At 41.3% G+C, this 12,441-nt stretch overlaps 2 protein-coding genes across 2 annotated transcripts in view; one reads left to right on the top strand and one right to left on the bottom strand.

The window, feature by feature from the left end:
• Window positions 1–1,501: 1,501 nt before the first annotated feature.
• Window positions 1,502–3,765, top strand: LOC115114686 (tumor necrosis factor-like). Its single transcript, XM_029643143.2, has 4 exons — window positions 1,502–1,939; window positions 2,029–2,077; window positions 2,216–2,275; window positions 2,674–3,765. Exons 1-4 carry the CDS (start codon window positions 1,721–1,723, stop codon window positions 3,111–3,113), a joined length of 768 nt encoding a protein of 255 aa, XP_029499003.1. The 5' UTR covers window positions 1,502–1,720; the 3' UTR covers window positions 3,114–3,765.
• Window positions 3,766–5,071: 1,306 nt separating this feature from the next.
• The window catches only part of LOC115104913 (gamma-aminobutyric acid type B receptor subunit 1-like), a 45,570-nt gene continuing 38,200 nt past the window's right edge, over window positions 5,072–12,441 (bottom strand). The window contains exons 20-24 of the mRNA XM_029626319.2: window positions 10,807–10,900; window positions 9,932–10,059; window positions 8,376–8,504; window positions 7,934–8,077; window positions 5,072–7,497 (exon numbers count right to left, since the gene is read on the bottom strand). Coding sequence (XP_029482179.2) covers window positions 7,207–7,497; window positions 7,934–8,077; window positions 8,376–8,504; window positions 9,932–10,059; window positions 10,807–10,900 — 786 coding nt within the window. The 3' untranslated portion in view covers window positions 5,072–7,206. The remainder of the gene's footprint in view (window positions 7,498–7,933; window positions 8,078–8,375; window positions 8,505–9,931; window positions 10,060–10,806; window positions 10,901–12,441) is intronic.

Raw genomic sequence — 12,441 nt, forward strand, 5'->3', positions numbered from 1 at the left:
TTGCGTAGATGATTGCGGGTCTCGTCCAGTGTGTTAATCATTGTGCGCGTGTGCATTTATTCGAGGTACTCCCGTCTCCCGACCCTTTATACCAACGTAACAGTTCTCAGGTATTACGACTGAATGACAATACATAAAACACTGTGACAATACTCCTAGCTTCCCTGATGGTCATACCTATAGTGGTTGTATTTGCACGTAAGAATACATAAGGAAACAGTGACACAGTGCATGTAAAACAGTGTTCCGTGACAGGGCTCCAAGCTACCTTTACCAGCGGAGATACATTGGCCCTATACACTACATTGAAGCTGCAGTGTGCGGCTCGGTCTGGTCACCCCAGTTACTTGTTTTGGTAGACAGCCAAGGACTGGGACTGGGGACATGTAAATCATCAAATCACAGTTTATTTCAAGTGCATTTAACAAAAGCCTTAATACACTTGACCAAAAAAAAAGAATAAAAAAGAAAGTGAGAAACAACAGAGATTTCAAACTTAAGTATAACCACTCTCAAATTCATAGACAGAGCCATGATGCTGTTCCATATATTTTATCCAAATTATAGTTTTAACCATGTTTTGAAGGTATACAGTGCTTGTTTATCACTAACAGAAACAGAAATTAGATGACGAAACAATATGCAAATAAAACTCAGTTCAGGTAGTGTATGGGTGATGGAAATCCCACAAATAAACCTGGTTATGCTCCAAACTCGCACAACCAGTCAGGGAGGGCAGTGAAATACGGAAGCCAGATTGGGTCAATAAAGAGAAGTCAAAAACCTGTTTGGGGGTTTGGAAAGGGTTATGTACGAAACCAGTTCTGAAACAAAAAAGAGGGATATTTACAACAGTCTTTTGTTTCTCCTGAGCCTGTCCTTGTGTAGCTTCGAATGTATTGGGATTGTGTAGCTGTAGAAGTATTCATTTTACATCCAGTTATTAACAACTTCAGTGCAGCAAGTTCTATGTAATCAATAAATATCATAATTGTTTACTATTTTAAATGTATGATGTATGATTACCAGACAAACAGCATTACAAACAGCATTACAAACAGCTGGTGAATAAGACTGAATAAAAATCACTAACTAAAGTTCAAGTCAAAAGTGGCTTTGCTACACTTTACATTAAGTAGCAAAGATACCATGGAGTTTAATGGTATTCACATGCATTGTGTAATTACACAATAAATACACATGCGACTTATTGAGAATTCCTTGTTTTATGTAAATGCAGTTTCAGTATATAGCTGAGAAGTTACTGTACATTCTGGTTACCAAATAGAAAAACTACACTGTTGCACAAGGAATTAACTTTTAAGTTGAACGTCCTGTTTTGCCTTAACCCTATCCTGAAACCACACCTACCCATTGCAATCCCAGTTTGGCAGAGCTGTTCTGTGGATTTTATTTTCCTTTGAACCATAACCATAACTCTCCACAGTCTGCTGCTACTCTGCTATGTCTCCACTCACTGGGTGACATCACTGGAGTTTCCCCTTTTGTGCTAATAGCAGGCCGAGCATAAAAACGACAGGGCTTCTGTCAGAAGTCCATTCTAACAAACGAGCAAAACACAGGACACCTATCAAGCTACAACTCTGTAAAAACAAAAAAAGATATTTAGGAGATATTCAAAGCAATTATTCAGTTGCTAGACTTTTCCACTGCCACCAAGAGCCAAGAGTCAAGAGTTTGAACCTCATTCAACAGAAGTATGGAGGGGTATGCGATGACACCTGAAGACATGGAGAGGGGCCTTGAAAATAGCCTTGTGGACAGTGGCCCTGTGTACAACACAACGGTGACAGCTGTCGCTGAGGGAAAGGCCTCCAGAGGTTGGCTATGGAGGCTGTGTGGCGTTCTCTTAATAGCAGCTTTATGTGCGGCAGCAGCCCTGCTCTTTGCCTGGTGTCAGCATGGAAGACTGGCAACGGTAAGGAACTCCAATGGGGCCAACATTTACCACATTTCTGAAATGGAGAACCGTACAATCAACTAACATCCTCTTGGTTTCTCTCACAGATGCAGGACGGAATGGAGCCTCAGCTGGAGATATTCATTGGTGCAAAAGGTGATTATTTGTTTGACAGATGCCCCTTTTTCATTGGATTTCTTCTCACTGTAATTGCTTTAATTAATGGTTACAGTTGTAGGTAACGTCATGGCTTTTGCTGGTGTTATTCGGGACTAATATTTTTCTCTCCCTCAGATACCCACAATACATTGAAGCAGATTGCCGGCAATGCAAAAACAGCCATCCATTTAGAGGGTGAGTGACCTATAACCTTTTGCAGCCAGCCTGGACTGTGTCTGTTGAAGGTTAAAACATGTCTAGTGGGCTAGTATGTCTTAGTGTCTTTCCATTGTAGAAGCTAGGGGATTATTTTTTAAACATCCCCATTCAAAAATAAGGTTGAAGGTTTAAAACAGTGTCTAGTGGGTTAGTAAAGTATTTATATTGGGGAAGCCCTGGGATTATTTTTCAAACATTTCCATTGACAAAAATTAAAGCACAACACAAGGAGGCAAGGAAGTTGGTTAATCATTAGCTTGTCTCTTGTTGCCTCCAGAGTAAATTGACAAGAGCTTTGTAAGAACAAATAGCTACCAGCTGGACCCTGGGGCCTCAAAGTTGTAACAATGGACCTTTCTTCCCTCTAATGCCAGGTGAATACAATCCTAATCTTACCATTGACACAGTGCAGTGGAGAAAGGAGGACGGCCAGGCCTTTTCCCAGGGCGGGTTCAAGCTACAAGGGAACCAAATCCTCATCCCACACACTGGGCTCTTCTTCGTTTACAGCCAGGCTTCGTTTAGGGTCAAGTGCAACGGCCCGGGCGAGCGTACCACTCCTCTGAGTCACATTATTTGGCGCTATTCGGACTCCATCGGGGTTCAGGGTAATCTACTTAGCGGGGTAAGGTCAGTTTGTCAACAAAACTACGGTAATGCTGAGTCCAATATTGGCGAAGGCTGGTATAATGCAGTTTACCTTAGTGCGGTGTTTCAGCTGAATGAAGGGGACAAACTGTGGACTGAGACCAATCGACTGACCGACGTGGAGACAGAGCAGGGCAAGAACTTCTTTGGTGTGTTTGCACTATGATGAGAGAGAGGCAGGCCAGAGGTGAATATTTGTTATAAAAGTTTTACGTTAAAACTCTTATTTTAGTGTTGCAATTTTATGGTAACTGAGCAATCTCAAAGGAGATAGGTCTAATCTTAATGGTTATTTTGTGAACTGAAAAAGTTTAAGAAATGATTATTGTTTGTCCATACATGATGATTGCCCGTTCTCTGTATTGTAGATTTTGCACCAAATAATATTATGACTTTGGGTTTTTTACATTAACTTACTTTTATTTTTTTTTAATACTATTTATATGAAAATACATATTAACTTTTAAAAAAAATGATATTTACTATTTATATGAAAATACATATTAACTTTAAAAAATGATATTCACTATTTATATGAAAATACATATTAACTTTAAAAAATGATATTTACTATTTATATGAAAATACAGTAGGCTACTGTGGAGTACTGTAGCAAGTTATTTATTTTGAGTTATTTTGATTCACATCTAGCAGTAGCCTATACTAGGCCTATCAGAATACATTGCTACAATATTAAGTTATTTAATGTAATGTATTGATGTACTATGTCTATTTAAATGTGATTGTGTGTATTTTATTTGTCACCTATTCAGAGTGCTTGAATCAACTGTAATAAATTCCAAATGTTCTCAACTTTAGGAGACTCAAAGTTTGATTGTATTTAATTACGCAGTTTGGAGTGGGGCGGGGCCGGGCGGGTCTGGACATATCCAACGGTCTTATGTGGTTGAGGGTAAATAGGTTTTGACTTTAGCAGTACATTAATACCAAGGGCTCTATTCATTCTGTAAAGTTTAAGCGTTACAGACTCCGCGATAGAAATGTAAAGGTCATTTCAGATTGAGCCGACATGTGCAGCGTTCACCGTGAATGCTGTCTCCACTAACGCGGGAACATTGCCTTTAAATTTCAATCACTCCATAACGCTCAACTTCAGCGATACAGATTGAATTAAAGCCCTACATCTGTTCTTGAGCAGCTTGCACCAGAAATTGTAATACAAAGTGCATCCCCAATGATGTCAGACCAAAACAAGGGAAATTTCCTTATTTATTTCCCGCTGTCTCAAGTGAGAGGGCACACATATGCCTTAAGCCATGTCTGGGGATTCCCCCCACTGAGCTTCCTCCTCCTCCTCCTCCTCCTCGAAAGCATCGTAGGTTTTCAGCCAGGTGGATGGGTGGCGGGCTGTGAACATCTGAGCTGAAATACTAGTTGTGCCTGAGAAAATGTGTTTGTCCCACAAACATCCTCAGGCTGTATCACATCCGGCTGTGATTGGGAGTCCCACAGGGCGGCGCACAATTGGCCCAGCGTCGTCTGGGTTTGGCCCGGGGTAGGCCGTTATTGTAAATAAGAATTTGTTCTTAACTGACTTGCCTAGTTAAATAAAGGTAAAAAACATATATTGTTCCAAGATGAGGTTGTCATTTACCATGACCCTTTGCAGCTGGCTGTTGTGTAACATGTATGTCTGCCTTTCACTTTCAGCTCATATTACAATCTCAATCTTTGAGTTCATATTGCCTTCTGATAAGAAATGACACCAATGCCCATTGGTTAATAGGTCAATCAATTATGAAGTGGAAGCAGATTGTACGGGACTGAAATGACTTTTGATCCTGGGAGGGCTATGGTTAAGAGCGTCTGCTAAATGACTTAAATGTAAATGTAAATATGAATGTAGATTCTAAATGAATAAACAACAGAATCCCTTGGGTGTCATTAACTGATGGTGACATCTAGTGGTTAAAACAGCTGTGTGTGTGACATGCTTGTCCCTTTGGACATGGTTATGATAGCACATATTGTCTGTCATAAAATGCCTATTCAACCTATAATGAAGTGTTTTGTCGCATTTCAGGGTTGATGAGGGTGTTTAAATTAAATTCTGTTCCTTATTAGTCCAATTGACACAACACGATACACATACATTCAGTGAAAAACAATGGGTTTATTTAACTACAATTATCCATATATTTGAATGCATATAATCTGATATTGTATCAACATTTAAAATTGTAAATATACTGTATACAAATATCTTCAAATCCAGTTATATACACTGCATGTACAAAACATTAGGAACACCTGCTCTTTCCATGACATAGACTGAACAAGTGAATCCAGGTGACAGCTATGATCCCTTATTGATGTCACCTGTTAAATCCACTTCAATCAGTGTAAATGAAGGGGAGGAGAAAGGTTAAAGAAGGATTTTTAAGCCTTGAGACAACTGAGACATGGACTGTGTATGTGAGCCAGTCAGAGGGTGAATGGGCAAGACAAAAGACTGAAGAACCTTTGAACAGGGTATGGTAGTAGGTGCCAGGCGCACCGGTTTGAGTGTGTCAAGAACTGCAACGCTCTGGATTTTTCACCACAGTTTCCCCGTGTGTAATAAAGAATTGTCCGCCACCCAAAGGACATCCAGCCAACTTGACACAACTGTGAGAAGCATTGGCGTCAACATGCATCCCTGTGGAACGCTTTCGACACCTTGTACGGCCATTTCCCGGCCAATTGAGGCTGTTCTGAGGGTAAAAAGAAAGGGGCTGCAACTCAATATTAGGTAGGTGTTCCTAATGTGTTGTACACTCAGTGTATATTCATACATGTGCAAGAGTATATTTCTCTAAATAATCTTCGGCATACATATATTACAATATTACCCAATGTCCTCCATGTACAGTTAATACATATGGACTATTTCATCCAATAACTTCCTATGGAGAAGTTGTGTATCTCACTTTCCTATACCCTGAGCTACAGTATGTCATTAGAACGGCAACAAAATCCCGACCTGAAACTTTGTTTGGAACTATAGTGCAACATGAGATCACGCTATTTGGAAAAGTAACGTCTCATACGTTACTTACCGACAAAGCTGTGTTATATCATTGCTTCATACATTTTGACAAATTGCTAAGGAATGGGATTGCACGTATATATTAACTGTCGTGGACGCATGTCAGAATCCTTTACAAAACCGTTACATATAGTCTTCGTCGTCACGTTCACAGACGTGATTGTACAAAGCTAAAATCGGGGAGGGGAAATTCGGAAGAAACGTCAAATATAAGACCAACGGGTGGCAGGCATGTACACTTACATTTATATTCAGATTGTCTTTAAGAAAAAACAGTTATTGACAAAGAAAATTCTAAATGTCGGGAACATATCCATCCAAGTCCAGTTGAAAACGTTCAAAAGGATGGTACATAGAAAACGGATTAGGTTACATATCACGACACCGTTTTCTTATCAAATGGGTTTCATCTATTCAAGCGGATACAACAGCAAACATGTGATTGAAGATACAACGCTGTACTTGAATAGGTATACAGCAAAACATCCACAAAAATCTTGCTATTGTCCCAAAAGGAGGGTTTGTCCATTCCAAAACCCTCTACTGTATATGGCAATGATGTTGGTAATTCACCTTCAGTTAGGATGACTTTACACTTTGAGTTTCGATGGCGTTTTGATATGAAATCCAGTCAATTGAATCCACTGGGGACTAAATATAGGGCACAACATTGAATCCATGACATAACATATCATACATTATGTAATAACAATATTAATCAATTACCATGTGCTTCGCTATTTCAACAAACCGAAGACAAATAGGCAGAGACGGGAGTCAAAAAGGAGCAAACACACACACAGTACACAAAGTCCTCCCGGAGATCCTAGATACATCTGCACAACAGAACGAGAAAAGAAACAGAGGGAAGGAGGAAAGAAGAGGAATGAAAAAGGGAGATCTGTCCATTTTTTGTCTCCACAAGTAGACTGAGGGTTACTCTGGGATGTGCTTGTCTCTTATTCAATAACTCGTATTACTAGTCACAAGTGCTTCAGGTTCCCACAGTGAGAAAGACTGGTGTTACCCCGGGTGACTCGCCTCACAGCAGCCTGTAGTGAATGGAAAAGCCCTCTGTTGTCGTGTGCCTCCACTCACTCTGTCAATATCAGTAGCTTGTGCTCTTTTTCCATAACAAGTGAAAGTCACAGTGCCTCCATGTGTGTTCGTTCCTCCGTGCGCTCTGGGCTCTTCTAGCACCCCACCCCCTTCACTTGTAGAGCAGGGGGATCTGGCTGTTGTGACAGTGGTTGCGACTAATCTTGCTGTCCGCCTGGTACAGGTTGGAGGAGTTGGAGAAGGAGGGGGGTAAAGAGGAGTGATTGTCCGACGCGGGGTTGGGGTAACCGGGTGGGGGCAGGAGAGACTTGGGGTCTGGCTGGGAAGAGGGCGGGGACGAGTTGCTGTGGTTCTGGTTGGTGCCGGATGAGGGCCGTCGTCGGTTGCGCAGGGCCTGCCTCTCAACCAGCTGGTTGCGGAGCTCCGATACCCTCTGCTCTTTCTGAGAGCACGGAAGAGGGAGAGGTCTTATTAATACTGGACACTCATGGGTAAAGAGGAATCCTTCATTACGCATTAATTGAGCATGAATTAGACATGTATTTATAATGTATTAATCATGTATTAATCAAACCAAATGTATCTTTTCGTAAAATATAATAAAAATGAATGATTGGAAAGATTGATTGGTTGTTTGCTAGGTCAAATAATTCAGACGTATTAGATGTATTTTAATAAATGCATTTTGATTATATTTTGATATCTAAGGTATCAAAGTGAGTGTGTATTGTAGTACCTGTATGATAAAGATTGGCTGAATGATTGATTACTAGTTCCAATAATTCAGATGTATCAGATGTATTAGACATATTTCAATCTAGATGTATTGTGATTCTATGTTCACAGCTAAGGTGCATCATAAAGTGTGTGTACTGTACCTCCTGTATGATCTTCTGCAGCTCACGGTTCTCTCTCTCCAGCTGGCGAGACTTCTCCTCGTCGTTGTTGTTGGTGGACGAGCCGGTCTTCAGCGTGTCCTGCTGCTCCGACTGCCACTCACCACGTGTAATCAGCCTGCGCATCTAGAATAGAATAGACTTTTACTCTACACAGCCAGAGAGACAGAGACGAACCATATACTATATGTGAATTTGGAAATGTTAACATTGAAGAAAGTATTGAGACTTTGTTTCGAGTGCTGATGCAAGTGTACATTAAACACGGCTGCTAAATGACTCAGTCCTAGGCTACGTCCCAAATGGCACCCTATTCCCTATACAGTGCACTACTTTCGAGCAGAGCCCTGGTCCAAAATAACACACTATAAAGGGAATAGGGTGCCGTTTGGGACACAGCCCTGTTCTACACAGTATACTGTACTTTGGGCACGAAGAGCACCACCAGGGTGATGTAGACAGAGAACACTATGGCCAGAGCGGCAAAGGCAAAGGAAGCATCCTGCTGTGATGTGAGGATCATAGTGACGGGAGCCGTGATCATGCACAACACCTGCAGAGACGGGGGGATTGAGAGAGAGAGAGAGAGAGAGAGAGAGAGAGAGAGAGAGAGAGAGAGAGAGAGAGAGAGAGAGAGAGAGAGAGAGAGAGAGAGACAGAGAGAGAGAGAGAGAGAGAGAGAGAGAGAGAGAGAGAGAGAGAGAGAGAGAGAGAGAGAGAGAGAGAGAGAGAGAGAGAGGTAGAGAGAGAGAGAGAGAGAGAGAGAGAGAGAGAGAGAGAGAGAGAGAGAGAGAGAGAAACAAAGAGGTAAATATCAAGAGAAAGGTGAGAGAGGAAAATAAGATCTTAAAAAGCGGTCGGCAGCTGCTTATCATTCCAACGAGGTTCCTCATTTGAAAACATCATTATAAAGTCATAGTGGCCATACTGGCACATCATCACAATATCAAGCCTTCCAAAAGCTCTCTACTTCCCAACAAGGAGGCCTTTGCCGATACAATAAATATTGACATTTTAAAGGATTCGACCTCATATGGGGCACCATTGTTGTCTGGAATTGTATCATTTATCTCTGTGTATTACACCATGAAATATACACAATTAAATAAAATGGTGAAATCAACATCTAAGCTTTCCATTTGTCCGGACCTGCAGCTGTGTTTAACGATTTCATCAAGCTATATGAATGATTGATCAATTAAATGTTCTTTCCTCTGCTTTGCAAAAAAAAAAATGACTGTATGTACTTCATAATTGCATAACCGCCCCACAGCAAATGCGGAGTCAAAATAAGTAAAACTGTGGGTGGTTTTCAGTCATAAGTGTTTCGGTTCCTCATTAAGCTGTTTTGAGATGGGAATCTGGGCAAGTTCTGGCAATTATGTAAATCCTTGTTCAGAGAGTACTAAAATGTTTGCACATTGTTGAGCCGAAATAGAAACCCAGCCTAAAGCTAAAGTTCTTTAAAAAATGTTGCCTGTGTAAGAGCAGTGGTTTGTTCCAGCAAAAGTCTACATTACCAGACATTTAATGGATTTGCTCACCTGTGTGAGGGTTACCAAATGGCTATGGCTACTTGTTTGCAAAACTTAGATGTTGCAACGGTACCGTATGTTATCGCTGCTATATCAGTTAGAGTGAAGCTTAAATACCTCTACTGGTGATGATCCTTCACCGATTCAAATCAAATTCAAATGATTGTTTAAGTATAGCACAAACATTTTGCTTTAGCGCCAAAAATATGTCTTCCAAAAATAAATTTATGAGCACATGCTTACCACCAGAAATAACAAGCCTTAGCCGTATGTTATCACTATGCACTAATAAATCATTGAACCTCATGTCCACACTGAGACAATGCCTAGCCCCTGCTACCTTTCTACCAGTAGTTAATTGTTGCTTTGAGTTCCTTCGCTCGATGGACTGCCTAAAATGTAGAGCGGAAACCAGAGCACTCCCCCTGTGATGGTTGAGACTCACAGCCACGTTGTAAATAGCCATCCCCACGGCTCGATGGTCATTGATCTTCTCCGTGGAAACAGACTTGGTCTCGTAAGCCAGAAATATCCCCAGCAACAGCAGCAGTCCCTTGTAGCCATACACTACACCTGGTGGAGAGAGAGAGAGACAAAGTTGGAGAGAGAGAGAGAATGAGAGAGAGAGACAGAATGAGAGAGAGAGAGAGAGAGAGAGAGAGAGAGAGAGAGAGAGAGAGAGAGAATGAGAGAGAGAGAGAGAGAGAGAGAGAGAGAGAGAGAGAGAGAGAAAGAGAAAGAGAGAGAGAGATGAAAAGCGAAGACGATGGAGTGATGTTAGGCAGTTGACTAAAGGTTATGCATATTCCCCCTTTATTTCTTCTGTCCAAGTGTCCATTGTTCTTTCATTACGTCGCTCAGTGGGGTGACAATATATTTGCATAGCACAGAGAGGGAATGCTATGGGGCAATGGCACAGTTTGTGACTCATATTAATTGAATTTGACAGTATTATGCATTCAGAAGAGCTGCCACTGTCAGGACGAGAGGCAGTATGGCAATAGTGAGAGAAAGACAAATGAAAGGAGAAGATAAAAAACATATGAGGGAAAGATAAAGGCAGGGAATGACTGTCTTGAGTGAGTGAGAGGAGGGGAGAGGAGAGGAGTGAGAGGAATGAGAGGAGGGAAGGAAAAAGTGGGGTCAGACAAAAAAAAGAGAGAAAGCTAATGTGGGGGGCTGAGATACGAGGAGTGTTTCATTTACAAAGAATGGACTGGGGATTGAGGGAGTGAGAGAGTGAGAAAAAAATAAGGAACAAGGAAGTGAGAGAAAGAAGTACAGATAAGAGAGAAGGAGTAAGGAATACAGGAGGGATACCGAGCCATGTGTTCATCTTCTCTGAAGTGCAGTGCTCCAGGAGGGGCTGAATCAGGACATCCAAGTCTCCTTTAGGGGCCTCCCTAGTGAACTTCTACTCAGAGAGAGAGGGTGGGGAGGAAGTGTGTGAGAGAGAGAGAGAGAGAGAGAGAGAGAAAGTGGGAGAGAGAGAGAAAGTGGGAGAGAGAGAGAAAGTGGGAGAGAGAGGGAGAGAGAGAGAGAGAGAGAGAGAGAGAGAGAGAGAGAGAGAGAAAGTGGGAGAGAGAGAGAAAGTGGGAGAGAGAGAGAGATAGAGAGAGAGAGAGAAAGAAAGTGGGAGAGAGAGAGAGAGAGAGAGAGAGAGAGAGAGAAACAAAACAAAGAAACAAAGAAACAAAGAAAGAGGGAGAGAGAGACAGGGAGAGCGACAGAGAGAGAGCGGGAGAGAGAGAGAGGAAGTGAAAGAGGAAGTAAGAGGGAAAGTGAGAGAGAACAGGAGACAGAGTGAACGACATTCCGTGTGATATCCGCAATTCATTCACTTTAAAACTGACAAGTAGAAAGTAAATGAACAATAAGATGGCTGACATCAAAGCAATCCTCTTTTGTTGAACACTAGACATGTGACAGTGCTTACATATGAAAGCTAATACCACATAGAGTACAGTGCCTTCAGAAAGTATTCACACCCCTTGACTTCTTACACATTTTGTTAAAGCCTGAGGAAGGCCGTGTGGCCGATACGTAAAAGCCAATTAAAGAACAGTGATACTATCAAGAGCGGTGTGCGGGTTTCTTATTTTTTCTCATGTTATTCAACTGTTACCATGCCCCTGCAAAAAAAGATAGCTCAGATGTGCGAGTGCCTTTCGAATAAGGAATTTTGTTGTGTTACAGCCTGAATTTAAAATGGATTACTTTTAGATTTTTGGTCACTGGCCTACACACAATACCCCATAATGTCAAATTGAAATTATGTTTTTAGAAATGTTTACAAAATAATAAAAAATGAAAGGCTGGAATGTCTTGAGTCAATAAATATTCAACCCCCTTTTTATGGCAAGCCTAAATAAGTTCAGTAGTAAAGTTGCATGGACTCACTCTGTGTGCAATAATAGTGTTTAACATGATTTTTGAATGACTACCTCATCCCTGTACCCCACACATACAATTATCTGTAAGGTCTCTTAGTCGAGCAGTGAATTTCAAACACAGATTCAACCACAAAGACCAGGGAGGTTTTCCAATGCCTCGCAAAGAAGCCTTTTCGTAAACGGGTCAAAATGAAAAAAAGCAGACATTGAATATCCCTTTTGAGAATGGTGAAGTTATTAACTTACAGTTTGGATGGTGTATCACTACACCGAGTTGCCAGAGAGGAAGGAAACTGCTCAGGGATTTCACCATAAGACCAATGATGACTTTAAACCAGTTACAGTTTAATGGCTGGGATAGGAGAAAACTGAGGATGGATCAACAATTATTACACCACCATTTTCATTTAACCATCATTTAACTAGGCAAGTCAGTTAAGAACAAATAGTTATTTACAATGACGGCCTAGGAACAGTGTGTTAACTGCCTTGTTCAGGGGCAGAACGACAGGTTTTTACCTTGTCACCTCGGGGACTTGATTCGACAACCTTTCGGTTACTG

Source organism: Oncorhynchus nerka, linkage group LG3, assembly GCF_034236695.1.
Source record: "Oncorhynchus nerka isolate Pitt River linkage group LG3, Oner_Uvic_2.0, whole genome shotgun sequence".
Taxonomy (NCBI): Eukaryota; Metazoa; Chordata; class Actinopteri; order Salmoniformes; family Salmonidae; genus Oncorhynchus; species Oncorhynchus nerka.

What these genes read in the sequence shown, in the direction of transcription:
- LOC115114686 (XM_029643143.2), top strand. Translation starts at nt 1,721, where the DNA reads ATGGAGGGGTATGCGATGACACCTGAAGACATGGAGAGGGGCCTTGAA. An exon ending in AGCATGGAAGACTGGCAACG is followed by an intron (nt 1,940 to 2,028) that starts GTAAGGAACTCC and finishes TTTCTCTCACAG; the next exon opens with ATGCAGGACGGAATGGAGCC. An exon ending in AACAGCCATCCATTTAGAGG is followed by an intron (nt 2,276 to 2,673) that starts GTGAGTGACCTA and finishes CTCTAATGCCAG; the next exon opens with GTGAATACAATCCTAATCTT.